Source organism: Danio aesculapii, chromosome 4 (assembly GCF_903798145.1).
Source record: "Danio aesculapii chromosome 4, fDanAes4.1, whole genome shotgun sequence".
Classification (NCBI taxonomy): Eukaryota; Metazoa; Chordata; class Actinopteri; order Cypriniformes; family Danionidae; genus Danio; species Danio aesculapii.
Window position 1 is genome coordinate 7,178,685 of NC_079438.1, and position 16,006 is coordinate 7,194,690.

At 38.5% G+C, this 16,006-nt stretch overlaps 2 protein-coding genes across 2 annotated transcripts in view; one reads left to right on the forward strand and one right to left on the reverse strand.

Moving 5' to 3' along the window:
- Positions 1 to 16,006, reverse strand: part of LOC130222807 (zinc finger protein 91-like) — a 218,630-nt gene that overhangs the window by 18,163 nt on the left and 184,461 nt on the right. The gene's annotated exons all lie outside the window — the stretch shown is intronic.
- On the forward strand, positions 722 to 14,740 carry LOC130222815 (gastrula zinc finger protein XlCGF8.2DB-like). Its single transcript, XM_056455377.1, has 2 exons — positions 722 to 844; positions 12,821 to 14,740. Exons 1-2 carry the CDS (start codon positions 760 to 762, stop codon positions 13,699 to 13,701), a joined length of 966 nt encoding a protein of 321 aa, XP_056311352.1. The 5' UTR covers positions 722 to 759; the 3' UTR covers positions 13,702 to 14,740.

The window sequence follows — 16,006 nt, forward strand, 5'->3', positions numbered from 1 at the left end:
TGAAAATATAGTTATACTACTTTGAATTTGTTCATGACAGGATTGACACAATTTGAGGTTTGTTTCCTGTTTTTCTGCTTGCAGATTATTTGTAAAAAAGTGCAGGAGCTTGACCAACATTCATTTCTTACAGTCTAAGGTCTAATAAATACAACAACTATGTGGTTAAATAAAAATCTCAAACTTAAAAAAAAATATATATATTTTTTAATTTTGGTGTCTCAAAGGCACTTTATAGTGATAATGACCCTAAAAACGTTTTTCAAAATTGTCTTAAAAATGTTTAGATTAAAGGTTTTGATCAACTTTAAATACTGAATATCTGTGTCTGTGTGAGAGATAGCAGATCTGTTGTGTAAAGTGGAAAACGAGGGAGAAATGTATCAATAAGTCATAACTGCAAGTGGCTAAAAAGCTAAACAAAAAAAGACTTTTATTTTGGCGTGGCGTGTGACGTCATAAGGCTGCGCTGCTCCCGCGATGTGATTCAAGTGGAGAAAGGTTTGTTTTAAAGCTTTTACAGATATAAAGCGATTGATTAAAGTTTCAGGTTTTCCCTCCGCTGCAAAATATGTACCTGTTGTTGAGTTGAGTTTCTCATTAAAAGAAACTGTTGAAGAAAAGTTTTTTTGTTTCTGTTCATTGTTTGATTTATTTTAAACAGGACATTTTTATTGTTTTGTTCATTTTAAACAGGATAAAGTGTCCAAACAGAGAAAAACTCCTGCTGAAGCGACTGATCTCCACACTGTTATAAAGATGGTGTTTATTAAAGAGGAGAGTGAAGATGTGAAGATTGAAAAAACATTCAGAGTCAAACAGGAAGATCTGCAGGAACAAACAGGTTGGTTTTCATTCTCAAAGACCAACTCAGTCATTTGATCCACATTCAGATATATTTTAATAATAAGAATACTAAATTAAATCCATCTTGCAGCCCTGAGTGTGCTGCCTAGTTCTCCTAAAGGCACATAAGCACTCATTGAAAGACAGGAATCAGTTTCTTTTGTTACTTGTTCTCATGTCTTTCCCATTTTCATTATTTTATGTATTATTAGTCTCCCATTTTCTTTACCTTCTTAAGTTTATTATTTTTCTTGTTCTCCTACTGTTTGTAAAGCGTCTTTGAGCACTGGGGCTATATAAAATAAATAAAAACAATAAATTAAAACAAATTTAACTGAGCTGACGATATACAGTATTCTCGTAGAAGATATCTGCTATTACAGTGATAGTGTTGGATTAGTACAGGGGTGTCCAAACTTCGTCCTGAAAGGCCGATGTCCTGCAGCTTTTAGCTCCAACTTGCCTCAACACACCTGCATGAATGATTCTAGAAAGCCTAGTAAGTAGGGATGGCTTACGTGAAACTGATGATTCGACACAGTATTGAGATCCCAAAGCGCAAGTTTCGAAACACTGCATCGAAGCATGATCTGAAACACCCAGGTCATGTGACTAAAGTGTTTTGAAACACCTGGTCACGTGACTAAAGCAATTTAAAGCATCAATCAGTTCAGAAGCGCTTCGAGACCTGGCGAATCTGCGTTTGAAAAACAGAGTCCAAAATTTCTTCTGTCTCATATAGCCTAGCGGAACGTGAGTGTGCATGTTGTTACTGAGCTTCAAATGACTTTTGGGTTCGAATCCCGACTTGTACAAATACTAAAATAAAATTAAATACTAAACTGCGCATTCTCTCCGCCTCATTTATAAACAGCGGAACGCACTTTACACTTCGTCATTCATAATCTTTGCTGTTGTATTGAGTCGAAAGAATATATACAGTGTAATGTTCTTTTAACAGATATTTTCCTTTTGCTAAATTTTTATCATTTCTCTTCTGCAAATTAGATTTTATAAAAATCTGCTTGATTCTTTTAAAACCGAGAGCAGCGCCCGTCAATTGGTGTTTTTCCATTAGTGAATGTTTTGTGAATGTTTTATTTTATGTGTTTAGTCTTTAATGTATTTTTAAATCATTTTATTCTATTCAAAGCAGCACTCAGACATGAATTTATCCTTCAAAACGTGGCATGAGAGTGATGCATGTGTCGGATGATTGCGTTTTTTTGCACGCGCAATCAATTCCTGATCCTTTGCATACATTTTTTTAATCAAAAGACAAGATAATTTAATTACTTTTAATGTGCTAAAATATTTGTTAAACGAATGTTATTTAAAATAAGCATGTATATACCTATTAAGACTGTAAAACTGAATAAATTGCATGGTCTAATCGGAAATAAAGGAAATTAGTTATCTATTTCATTATTTCATGCATAAAACAGGCTAGTCTTTTTATACATTGAGTTAATTGATCTGAAACTTTTAATAGCATTTTTTTTTCTTGTAAATGATAAAAGTTGCATCAGATTGATGAAAACGAACCTGAATACCCGCGAGAACAGGCCCACAATGACTTTTTTTTATATTGAAACAATTGAATAGTGTTCTCTGTCTACATGACAGGCAAACGTGTCAGAAAAAACAACAACTGCTGAATCTCTTTTGAATAAAAACAAATGTTGTCTGGTTTAGTGATGTTAGTAATGCAAAGAAAAATGCAAAGCAGAATTCTCCTGATCTCATTAACCCACTGATGACAGCCAGCTTGTGTTGGCTTTTAAGGTGGTTAATGAGGTTTGTTGTGTTATCTTGGGAAGCTTGAACTAAACAAGAGCAAAGGCTACCTGATCAACATTACATTCCTCGAAAAAAAAAAAAACACTTGCAATCTAGACACAGTCATCTCATGCTTGTCCGTAAACTCCACTCATTAAAATAACGGCTAGGTGTCAACACTGTAAAATTGTGACAATATTTAATTATTGATCGTGGGCCACAAATATCGGTATCGTGCTAATAATACGATTAATGATGCAGCCCTATACCCTTTCATTATGTTCTTGGCTGCTTTTGACCCATTGACTTCCATTATAACCACATTTTTTAACCGCAAAGCCATGACACCAAATAATTATGCATTCTAGATTGTTGGTGTTTTCCCTGTTGGGAAGAGGTAAAATGTGTCATTTTGTACTGTTGATTATCAGTTGGCTGCATTAACCATTTAGATAGGCCTGTTTAAAAAAGTTTCTGTCTTTTTATATGGAGTTCAGTGGAGTAAAACAGCAGATTATAGTGTGTGTGCATAAATACACTTTGTAGGGGGACCAACAGTTTTAACCCAAAATGACAGGTCTATCAGATGAAGAAGAGCAGGAGTCAGAAGTTTACTTAAAAGAAAGTTTACTGTAGATAGTTTGCAGTTTCCTCAGCAGAGGCCAGCTTCAACACTCGCCAACAGTTTGTAGACCGCTCAACATACAATCTCAGAACAACAACAATTATACTCTTACATAACGTCATTAACTGCGTCATACATATAGGTGTTTAACCCCCAGGGGTCGAAGACCGCGTTTACGCGTTATGATGCGTCTTCTACTCATAACGTCAAAAAGAACTTAAATTACACTTTCAGTTTTGATCGTACAGATAAGATCAATACATCAATCAGGTCTAAGTGTCTAGTTTTTATTGTGTACACTCACAATGACAACAAACGTGTGTGTGCTTTTGCAATATAAGGATAATAAACAGTGTAGGCATTCTCTCTTTTCTCTCTCCGCAAACTGTTTAGAAATGCGTCAGTAAAGTGCACTGAAACTCAACGAAAACAAAACGCACAGATAACTGGAAATGAATATTTGAACCTATCGGTTTACAATATACTGATGCCCTGTTTTTCTTTATTGGTGATAATGGTCAGGAATATTGGACCATTATTGCCTTTTTACCATAAGCAGAGGAGAGAAACTTGCCAGACAGTAATGTGTGAATTTTCGAGCGGGCTAAATCTAAAGAAAAACCTGTATGTTTTTAGTAAGTGTCCTTTTTTTTTTCTCTTTTATTCTTGCCATAATAACCAACAGCACACAATGAGAAAGGTGCACATTCCAGCCTTTATGCAGATGCTGTACAGGTATGTCTCATGTCTGCGAGGCAAATATTCAGCTGTTTGTTCAGCTGTTACCCCAGAACTTTTTTTTTTCTGATGCCGTTACTAGTCAGGCACAGAATGAACAAGTATTCCCTGTCTGCTTTACAAATGATAGAAAAACATTTTGTTGTAATTATGAATATATATGAATAAAAATAGGCCATTTACAGCGTTCAAATCCTTGTCTTATCAATATGACCAAAATGACATTATGATCAATTTAAGAGCATATTGTAGGCTAGACACCCCAGTGAGTCAATGTGCGTAAAAGTAGGAACTAGATCTTCTTTAAAATGTACATTAAAGTTTATTATTAAGCCATCTGGAGTCGTTTTAAGTCACAGAAATTTACTTCTGTGTCTAAAAAATTGCCAGACCGGAAGTGACGTCGGATTGAGATGTATATAGATAAACGCATATAAACAGTATGAAGACATCTGATCGTGGTGCGCGTTTGCATGCTGAGATAAGATATTCTGAAAGATTCACACAAACGACGGACCACAGCCATACAATCATGAGCCTGTGGACAGATCAGCAGTCAGGCCAGTCTGGCCCACCCAATCAGAAACTTGGCCCACCTTGGCCCTACATCAGATAAAAACTTTTTTTTTTTTTGCGATGCGTTTCATAACTGAGAAAGCAGCATACGATGTGACCGTAAGCTTCAAAAAACATGTTTTGGCAAGCCAGGCTCATTTACAATCTTGATTTAAAGTATTCCATTTTAATAATTTTAAACCATTCAGGCTGCAAAAGATGAAAGAGAAGCTAATTCAGCATAGATCGCAGATTTCTGTGCGCATCACGCGCCGCGCATTACCAAACGCACGTCCCTTTTATATCATTTCAAGCAGTCATAGCTTAATTCATACTGTAAGAGTTAAAAATGTGTTTAAATAAAGTTGGATTCTGCTCTCGTGATATCTCATGTACAGAGGGGAAAGGAAGAAGAAAGAGATCGAGAAGTGAAGCGGGAGAGTTGCACGAGAGTAGTCTATGAATTCATGCAGAGATTATGCTGAAAAACGCTGTGAAAATAAACCATATGTTCCAAGTGCAGAAGTTGAGTTGGACTCTTCTATCCAGTGGCCTTAACAGAAAGGGTAATAGCCAAGAACCCACGGATAAAACTCTGTAAGCACGAACTGTTTAAAGCCTCATTGGGCCGAGTTTTACAATACAATAGAAAGTCTTAAATAACACAAACAGTTCAGCAGCACTGAGTGGGATAATCGGGAGATGTATTGGGCCCGCTTAAACATTAAAGCATTTTCTCACGGAAAGAGCAAATATTAAATTCACTCTCTGTTAATGATGCACAGAAACGGTCAAATCACAGGCAGTTTCAGTAGTGAATTTTGTGCAAAGTGCAAAATTCAAACACGAGTGCCAAGCACTTTGTTGCAGTTTGTTTCAAAAATATCAATATTTTGATACATATCCACTTTGGTCTCTCTAAACGCGCTCTCTTCTCTTGACACATGCTGCTCCGTGTCCCTGTCTGTAAACAATATCGAGAGGTTAGTAACTGAACTCCTTTCAATATCACTGACTCGATTACTTAAATACGAAAGCCGTGTAAAGTGCTGTCGATTGACGTGTTGTCCTTTTTTCCGATTAAATCTCTCAAATTATCATATGTGATCTCTTATTATTGACTTCTAAACTGATAAGGGAAAAACGTCAAAAACACACAAGATATCTTAAACTGTTACTGTTCAATGTTGTGCTTAACGGTAGTGTAATGCAATATTGAAAATTCAGGGTTCTATAATGAATAGAATCAATTTTGATAATTCAAGATGTTTCAGGGAGTAGGTCAACGCATACACACACACAGAGCGCTATGATAAAGCATGCAAAATGCCATATGTGTGTCGATTAAAAAATGTTATATGCAAAATAAACGCTGAAAAAAAATGCTTTTGATATGCTATAAATGGTAATGTATTAGCTATCTACCACTAACAAGTAGGCTAATATGCAAAGATGTGCTATTCAAAAATTTGTTTGTTAGTTATTAAAAAAAAAAACTGATGTCAACATTGGCTCTGGTGCATTAATAATAATGTTAATATTTTTTTTAAATCACAGAATATTAAAAATAGTATCGAATGTTGATATTTTTTGAAGGGATTATCTTAAAGTTGTAAATTCCAGCATCGTGACAACACTACAGTTATTGTGAAGATTATTATATCCATTAGCAATATGGGTGATTATATTGCATGTATATTTTACATTTCAAAAAGTTAAGGAATGAAACTCTTTAAAAACAGCTATTTTTTCCAGTATCTTATTGAAAGCATATTTAGTTTTTATAATTCAGCTTTCGCCAATCATTAATGATTTAATGTTTTAAGTTTAGGGAATAAAAAGATTTTTTTTATATTGTTTGTTAGCTCTGTTATGGATGAATTTACTAACATGTACACTCAAAAAAAAATATTCCGTAAAATGTACTGGGATTTACTGTTAATCCAGTCAGACTCAGGCAGGTGCAGAGCAGAGGGCGTGCAGAGGAGTGGGACCGCTGGGACGTCACTTCGTGCACGGCAGTTTAGAAAAATATGGACAAAGAACTGTAAATGAACAGATAGCATGTTTACTGACGAGGAAAACGCGTAAAAATGTAAAAAATCATTAGGTAAATGCTTGTTTGAATTACATTTAACCACTTACAGTTCAGTTTTACCTGAATGTAAAAAGTCTGATCTTATTAACAATATTAAACGCAATTCACTGTTGTACTGTCCATGGCCGGTTCAGACAAGACAACAATCATTTGAAATAACGATAAAAAGGTAATAAAGCAGTCTTTTAACTAAAATATTGTGATATGTTTTATTTACCGTACATACCAGCGGAAAACAGGAAGAACTACGTCTTGGTGTTCATCAAACGCAGTCTGAGCTGCGATTCCCTTCCCATAATGCAATTCGAAAATGTATATAAACGGAAAAACACCCGTAATACGTGTAGTACGGAAAAAATCTGTTGAAATATACAGTCATTTTACTGTTATGGTACAGTTTTTTTTTACAGTGTAGAAATAACAATAAATCATAGCAAGAAACATCCTAATACATAGTTACTAAATTGTAACTGAATTGACAGTAACAATTTACAGTTTTACAACTTTTTAGCCAAACATTCTACTCGCTATAACTGCAAAGATCACATGACACTGACATCAGGATTAAAATATTTTTAAATTGTCCAGTGTGTGATTTAATGAAATATTCAGTTTTCCTTTTGTAATTGTGGTAATCGTATTGACAGTTTACAGTTTAAACATTTGAAATGTAAAATATTGCTTAATTTTTTTTTTTTTTTTTATTGCACAATGATACATGATGGGAAAATAACTCACTAATTCGGACATCAAGAATTTTTGGTAATTTAATCTTTGAATAAATAAATAAATATTCAAAGTAAATAAACAATTACAATAAATAATCAAAAATGTAACAATGTAACATTTTTTTTTAAAGCTGAAAAAAGGATGGCTTTGGTCACTAAATGTACCTGCAACTATAGAATCACCCATATAGTTCATGGAGAGCAACATGTTTTTGTGGAGTTTACTTGCAAAACTTGGCAAACATCACTTAAGCAAGCAAACACTGAGATAAATATAGTCTGCAATCCAAATAATAGTTGTAAAATAAAAGTTAGTTTGCTTTTATTAAAATGACAGAGAACATTTAAAAAGATAAATACATTTTATATATATATATATATATATATATATATATATATATATATATATATATATATATATATATATATATATATATATCAGAATCAGAAAGAGCTTTATTGCCAGGTATGTTCACACATACTAGGAATTTGTTTTCGTGACAGAGCTTCTACAGTGCAACAGGATTACAGAGACAGGACAATAAACAGATAATAAATATATTTTAAAAAATAGAAGTAAGTAGTACAAGTGTAAGAAGACAAGTGTATGTACATGTTTATTACTATATACAACATTATATGTGCAGCTGTTATGTGCAAATTGGTATGTAAAGTGTGTTGTTAAATAAGTGTATATGTGTATAGCAAGTAGTGATGTTGGTTCCACAATTATTATCATCAAGTGTTTTATGAGATGGATTGCCTGAGGGAAGAAACTGTTTCTGTGTCGGGCTGTTCTGGTGCGCAGTGCTCTGTAGCGTCGACCAGAAGGTAAAAGTTCAAAGAGGCAGTGTGCTGGGTGTGAGGGGTCCAGAGTGATTTTGGCAGCCCTTCTGCTCGCTCTGGATAAGTACAGTTCTTGGGGAGTAGAAAGGGTTGTACCAGTGATTCGCTCAGCAGTCCGAACTATTCTACGTAGTCTTTGGAGGTCGTATTTAGTAGCTGAGCTAAACCAGACAGTTATTGATGTGCAGATGACTGATTCAATGATGGAGGTGTAGAACTGTTTCAGCAGCTCCTTTGGGAGGTTGAACTTCCTTAGCTGACGAAGAAAGTACAGCCTCTGTTGAGCTTTTTTGACAATGGAGTCAATGTGAGTCTCCCACTTCAGGTCCTGAGAGATGGTGGTGTCCAGGAACCTGAATGACTCCACTGCTGCCACAATGCTGCCCATGATGCTTAGTGGGGGTAGAGCAGGGGGGTTTCTCCTGAAGTCCACTATCATCTCCACTGTTTTGAGCGTGTTGAGCTCCAGGTTGTTGTGGCTACACCAGACAGCCAACTCCTTAACCTCCTGTCTGTAAGCAGACTCGTCACCGTCCTGAATGAGGCCAATAAGTGTGGTGTCGTCTGCAAACTTCAAGAGCTTCACAGAGGAGTCTTTTGATGTGCAGTCATTCGTGTACAGGGAGAAGAGCAGTGGGGAGAGGACACACCCCTGGGGGGCGCCAGTGCTGATTGTGCGGATGCTAGATGAGAATTTTCCCAGCTTCACCAGCTGCTGCCTGTCCGTTAGGAAGCTGTTGATCCACTGACAGACAGAGGTGGGCACAGAGAGCTGAGTTAATTTGGGCAGGAGAAGTTTTGGGATGATAGTGTTAAACGTCGAGCTGAAGTCAACAAACAAGATCCTCACATAGGTCCCTGGTCTGTCTAGGTGTTGCAGAACATAATGCAGTCCCATATTTACTGCATCATCCACAGACCTGTTTGCTCTGTAGGCAAACTGAAGAGAGTCCAGTGAGGGTTCAGTGATGTCCTTCAGGTGGGCCAGCATCAGTTTTTCAAAGGACTTCATGACCACAGATGTTAGTGCCACCGGTCTGTAGTCATTTAGTCCTGTAAGTTTGCGTTTCTTTGGGATGGGGATGATGGTGGAGCGTTTGAGGCAGGAGGGCACTTCACACAGCTCCAGTAATCTGTTGAAGATCAGGGTGAAGAAGATGGGGGCTAGTTGGTCAGCACAGGATTTTAAACAGGCTGGTGTTATAAAATCTGGGCCTGGTGCTTTTTCCTCTTCTGTTTCCGGAAGACCTGGCGCACCTCGTCTTCGTTAAACTGTAGTGCAGGTATGGGGGAGGCGGGGGGTGGTGTAGGTGTTAATGGTGGCGTGAAGAGCAGTTCAGAGTGGGTGTGAGGGGTTTTTTCAAACCGGCAGTAAAACTCATTCAGGTCGTTTGCAAGTCGTTCATTGTCTACAGTGCTGGGGGATGGTGTCTTGTAGTTTGTGATGTTTTTCAGACTTTTCCACACAGATGCTGAGTCGCTGGAAGAGAACTGACTCCTTAGTTTCTCAGAATAGTTCCTTTTTGCGACTCTGATCTCCTTTTCTAGTGTGTATTTGGCCTGCTTATACAAGGCCCTATCCCCATTCCTGTAAGCAACCTCCTTGGCCTGACGTAGCTGTCTGAGTTTTACAGTGAACCATGGTTTGTCATTGTTGTATGTGAGTTGAGTCCTGGTAGGAATGCACACATCTTCACAGAAACTGATATAAGATGTTACAGTCTCTGTGAGCTCATCCAGATTGTTTGCAGCAGCTTCAAAAACACTCCAGTCAATGAGGTCGAAACAGGCTTGTAGATCCCGCTCTGTTTCGTTAGTCCATCTTTTCACAGATCTTAATACAGGTTTGGTTGTTTTCAGTTTCTGCCTGTAGGTTGGAATGAGATGAATCAAACAATGGTCAGAGTGTCCCAAAGCTGCTCGTTGGACGGAGCGGTACGCATCCTTTATTGTAGTATAGCAGTGATCCAGTATATTGCTGTCTCTTGTGGGACATGTAACATGCTGTCTATATTTTGGCAGTTCACGGGACAGTTTTGCTTTGTTAAAATCCCCGAGAATGATTAAAACAGAGTCCGGGTGTTGTTGCTCGATCACCGTGATCTGATCAGCTAGTTTCTGTATCGCCAGGCTCGTGTGCGCGTGCGGAGGAATGTAAACACTGACGAGGATGAACGAGCAGAACTCGCGCGGGGAGTAAAAAGGCTTATAGTTAATAAACAGTGCTTCGAGATCTGGACAGCACATCTTCTTTAAAACTGTTACATCTGTACACCACCTTTCATTGATGTAAAAGCACGTCCCGCCACCGCATGATTTCCGCGTTGATTCTTCATCGAGATCCGCTCTGAACAGCTGATAGCCCGGTAGGTGAAGCGCGTTGTCCGGTATGGTGTCGTTCAGCCAGGTTTCCGTGAAACACAGAGCAGCTGAATGCAGAAAATCCCTGTTTGTCTGAGAGAGCAGAATGAGTTCGTCTATTTTGTTGGGTAGAGAGCGGAGATTTGCCAGATGGATGCTAGGCCGCGCGGTCCGAAATCCGCGCTGTCTGAGTTTCACAAGCGCGCCTGCACGCTTTCCTCGTCTGCGCGCTTGAAAGCGTTTTAATAGCACTGCGGCTCCTCTGACTACAATGTCCAACAGAACATCAGATAAATCCAGGTATGGAAAAATATTCGGTGGTGTATGTGCCCGAATGTCCAACAATTCGTCTCTGGTGAAACTAATTGTAGGAATATGACTCGAGACAGGACAAACTAACAAAACACAAACAATACTGCAGAGTACGACACGGAGGCTGCCATCGTCATCGGCGCCATCTTGATAGTAATTTATATATATATAAATTAAACTAATGCATTAAACTGTTAATGCAGCCAAGGGTAAGGACATTTAAATAAGATAAGTTTAATGAGAGGTAAACTTCATCTTTTACTGTTAACCTTAAAGTATTTTAGTATCAACTTAGCTAGGCATTTAAAGCCATCGAAACAGTACATAACGTTGCACAGCATACGTTAGGTCCAAAAAAAGATTAATAAATTTACCCCGCACAAACTTAGGCTCCGTTTACACTGTCAGGTCTTGATACAGAATTCTGATTTGTTGCCCATGTCAGATTTTTTTGTCTGTCCGTTTACACGTTCTTTTAATTGTGACCCATATCCAATTCATGTCTTTACACTTGCCGTACAATTTACGATGCATGCATAAACGTGGTTTCTAGCATCTGTGCCACACTAGCCATGATGGAAGAAACCGTCTTGTTTATAGCTCTGCGAAATATGCGAAGCGTAGTATAAGTAGTAAATGGTTGAGTCTAGATTTACCTTCACTCAGTTTACGTAATGGCATGGCCCTGATGTGTGTGTGTAGTTGAAGATGTAGCCTTTGCCTGTGTGCGCACTGGTGTTGTTGGAGAGAATAAAGTTGTTCTATGTGTAGCCCGCAGTGAGTGTATTAATAGCGATAAAAAGCAAATGTTACAACACAAAGTTCAGCCAACTTTAAAATGATTTTGAGGCGAAGGAGGTGGGAAAGGGCCGTCATCGCAGCTTTCGATTATGGTTAATATGCTGTATGATGTCCTCCGCCATTCAGAGGAATGTGTGGGTACGAGAGAGATCTCAGGTCTGGTGGGAGCAAATTGTGGCGACTGACCACTTTTCTCCATGTTTCCTCTGTTGTTGTTGTTGTTTACTGCGTCGGAATTTCCACACACGCTCTTCCTTCTACATCATTAAACCGCAGAGAAGCACCACATTGTCACAAGTTTAATGATGATCAGAACAGAACGCCTCAATAAATCCGATCTGCCTGTGTACATGACGGTCATATTGTCACATATCCGTTTTATATCTGATTTATTTCCACATATGAAGGAGACCTGAAACCGATCGCTGAATATCCGAATGCATGCATTTTTTTCTGTTTACACGGTCATAGAACAGATCCGATCTGTGTCACATATGAGCAAAAAATCGGAATTGGGTCTCATTTAACTGACAGTGTAAATGGAGCCTTAAACGTAACTTTAACGGTACACAAGCAAGAAGTGCTAAAAGTTAACTGATTTTGTATGTCTGTTTGACAATTTGACATTTGACTCTGTGCGAGTGGGCGTAACTGCCATAACTTGATTTTCAAGACAGCCTCGCCGCAGCCAATCACCAGCGTTTGATCCGGGCACGTTAAGGATGCAGGTTTTCTAGCTCACTGACGTTGACAAGATTATACCCTTGGGTATTGAAATTTGGTACCGAATGAAAATAATTTTTTTGATACTCGATAGTATCGAGACGATTCGGTCGGTGCTTAAAAAGTATTGAACTCAATACCCAGCCCTACCTTTAGATTGTTATAACATCACTAAAAGCAGCATCGAACCAGTCTCCTTTCAGTCAATCCACCTTATCACGGATATTGTCAGCCTGATCTGGTGTATTAATCAACTATTGTGGGTTCTGGAACTATTGTTATTTTACATTTAATGTGCCTCAAAATTTCAGTGTGTAGCTGATGTTTCCAGTGTCTTTTCAATTTTTAGCTTTTGAAGAGAGTTTTTTAAGACTTAATGAAAACTAATGTTTTATTTCTTTATTTCAGACTTAATTGAAGAGAATGAGGGGAGTAAAGAGGAGAAACATCATGTCAAAATTGATGAAAAAAGTCAATTACAGACTGATGGTATTTTGAAAAGGAGAGACAAGAATTGTTTCACCTGCACTCAGTGTGGAAAGAGTTTTGCAAGACAAAGCAGTCTTAAAATTCACATGAGGATCCACACTGGAGAGAAACCATTCACATGCACCCAGTGTGGGAAGACTTTCAGCCAAATATCAGCCCTTAGCAAACACAAAAAAATCCACACTGGAGAGAAATCTTTCACATGCACTCAGTGTGGGAAGAGTTTCAGCCAATCATCATCCCTTAATAGTCACATGAGGATCCACACTGGAGAGAAACCATTCACATGCAATCAGTGTGGGAAGAGTTTCAGCATATCATCATCCCTTAATCTACACATGAGGGTCCACACTGGAGAGAAACCATTCACATGCACTCTGTGTGGGAAGAGTTTCAGCCAATCAACAAGCCTTAATGAACACATGAAGATCCACGCTGGAGAGAAACCATTCACTTGCACTCAGTGTGGGAAGAGTTTCATCCGCTCGTCATCCCTTAATATACACATGAGGATCCACACTGGAGAGAAACCATTCAAATGCACTCAGTGTGGGAAGAGTTTTAACAACTCATCAAACCTTAATCAACACATGAGGATCCACACTGGAGAGAAACCATTCAAATGCACTCAGTGTGGTAAGAGTTTTAAGTACTCATCAAACCTTAATCAACACATGAGGATCCACACTGGAGAGAAACCATTCAAATGCACTCAGTGTGGGAGAAGTTTTAGCAAATCATCATCCCTTAATCTTCACATGATGAGCCACACTGGAGAGAAATCATTCACCTGCTCCTAAGCCGTGGTCACACTGGACTTTTCTCCCCATAGACTTCCATTCATACGCACATGAGTGCGTCAGACCGGAAACGCAAGTTCTTGCATCAAGTTTCGCAGTTCACTACCTTGCAAAGTTCAAGCTTGGTGAACTCTGACCTGCAAAATCGCATCACTTGACTGTGTCAGACCAATCGAAGATCAAAACATGACCTCGCTGGACCAAAATGTAAAATATGGACCAATCGCTCACTTTTTTTAAAATGTCTAATCATCTCGTTTAATCCTGCCCCTTTTCGCAGAGCTGTACAACAGAATTTTGCATGCTCAAACTCTAGTGTGACCGCAGATTCAGTGTGAGATGAGTTTCAGCAACTCCTCAGACCTTAAACACATGAAGATCCATGCTGTGAAAGAGTATATGTGCTTGAGTGTGAAAAGATTTTTATTACAGCTCCAAAATTGAAACTGCACCAGACAATTCACACTGGAGAGACCGTACAAGTGTTCACCATGCTACAAGAGGTTTAATCAGTGAACACATCTGAAAACACAGAAGAGGATTCCCACTGGAGAGAAACTGTACAGATCTGATCAGTGTCTACAGAGTTTCGCTCATTCGGCGCAGCTTAAGAAACACATGGACAAAAAGTTGCACACATAACATAAATGCAGCAAAACATTTTCACATGTGCAAAGGATGTTTTATGTCTGAATAATTTTTGAAAAGGCTGAGTGACGGTATACTGTTTTCCAACACTCCTACACTGCAGTAGGTGGGGTTGTAAATGTGTTGCGTTCCTTGCGTTTACCGTAAACACGATGGTGGCTGAGAGAAGAACAGTTTCATAAACATCTGGCAAACAGCACGTCTGCGGCTTAAAATCTCTTTGAAATTTATTGTACAGGTGCGGATACATCTGTACTCCACTCTCTAGTGTATTCATGTAGCTAGTGTTGTTTTAGATGATGTTCTTTGTCTGAATCCCTGAATGAGAAATGAGAAATTTTTTATCTTCATTATTATCCCTAGACATTTGCTGGTTGCTTTGATTGATTGTTCTATGAGTTACATTTTGTAATAAATAATTAGCATTCAGGCTATTTTGTTGGCTCATCTCTCTTTTATGTTGCGACTCAAACAAGCGGGTCATAACACTTTGCAAAATGTGTCCGGTTGTATCCCAGATCTTGTCCTTTGAGTCATGACCATAGGTAAGAGTAGGAACCTAGATTGAGCAGTAAATTAAGAACATTGCCTTTCGCCTCAGCTCCTTCACCACAACAGACAATCACATCAACTGCATTATTGCTGCCGCTGCACAGATCCATCTGTTAATCTCACATTCTATTACTTGTGAAAAAAACGCAGATACTTGAACTCAATTTGGGGTAAGGCCTCTCCTTCAAACTGGAGATGGCCACCTTTTTCCAGTCAAGCACCATGGTTTCTGACTTAGAGGTGCTGTTTCTCTCCCTGCCATGTCACACTCAGCAGCAAACCGTCCCACTGCAGGCCGAAGGTCCATGTCTATGAAGCCAAAAGAACAATGTTATCTGCAAATGGCAAAGACAGTCCTAGCCTGCACCTAAAATTCTGTCAGTAAAATTCAGAGAGATCAGCCGCAAAAATAACACATTACAAAATAAAATGAATAAATAGATGGATGGATAGACATTATGGTGGTGGAAGGGTGGGGGTGGGGGGTGGGATGGCTTGTTCAACTATAAATCAAGATGGAGCTGTCTCAAGAGGGATGGACCAGTGCACAAGATTGAAGGCATAACAATGAAATAAATGCTCAGGAAGCCCCAACCCTTTTTTTTTATCATCTGACTGATGCAATGTACTCCTATGCAACCTAGGGTGCTTATTGTTCAAGAGAAATTAAATGACAAAGTTATCAAACTGTTTTAAATATTGTAAAGAATTTTTTACAGGGATTTCCTGAAGTAGAGAAGTAACTTAAGGAAGGCAATTCATTTTGAGTATGATAGTTTGTTATTTTGAGTACCTCAGAGCAGTGGTTCTCTATTCTGGTGCTTGTGCAAAATGAGTTGACAACCGTCCCGAATTAATTTTAGCTCTTCTTACTAATCTTTGAATCACACTTGAGAAACCACAAAAGCAGAGATTTGGCTTATCTTTAACTGCTTCAGATCAATTTGCACCAGATCAGCAAGAGACAACATTTTTTTATGAGTTTCCTTTGCTGACTGGCCTCGACGAAACACAGCGTTCCTGATTGGTTGGTGACTCGGCTTCATTGACGTCATTGGGATTCACTCGCTTGTGAGTGGAAGTTGTCCTAGGTTACCGGGGTGAC

What these genes read in the sequence shown, in the direction of transcription:
- LOC130222815 (XM_056455377.1), top strand. Translation starts at nt 760, where the DNA reads ATGGTGTTTATTAAAGAGGAGAGTGAAGATGTGAAGATTGAAAAAACA. An exon ending in AGATCTGCAGGAACAAACAG is followed by an intron (nt 845 to 12,820) that starts GTTGGTTTTCAT and finishes TCTTTATTTCAG; the next exon opens with ACTTAATTGAAGAGAATGAG.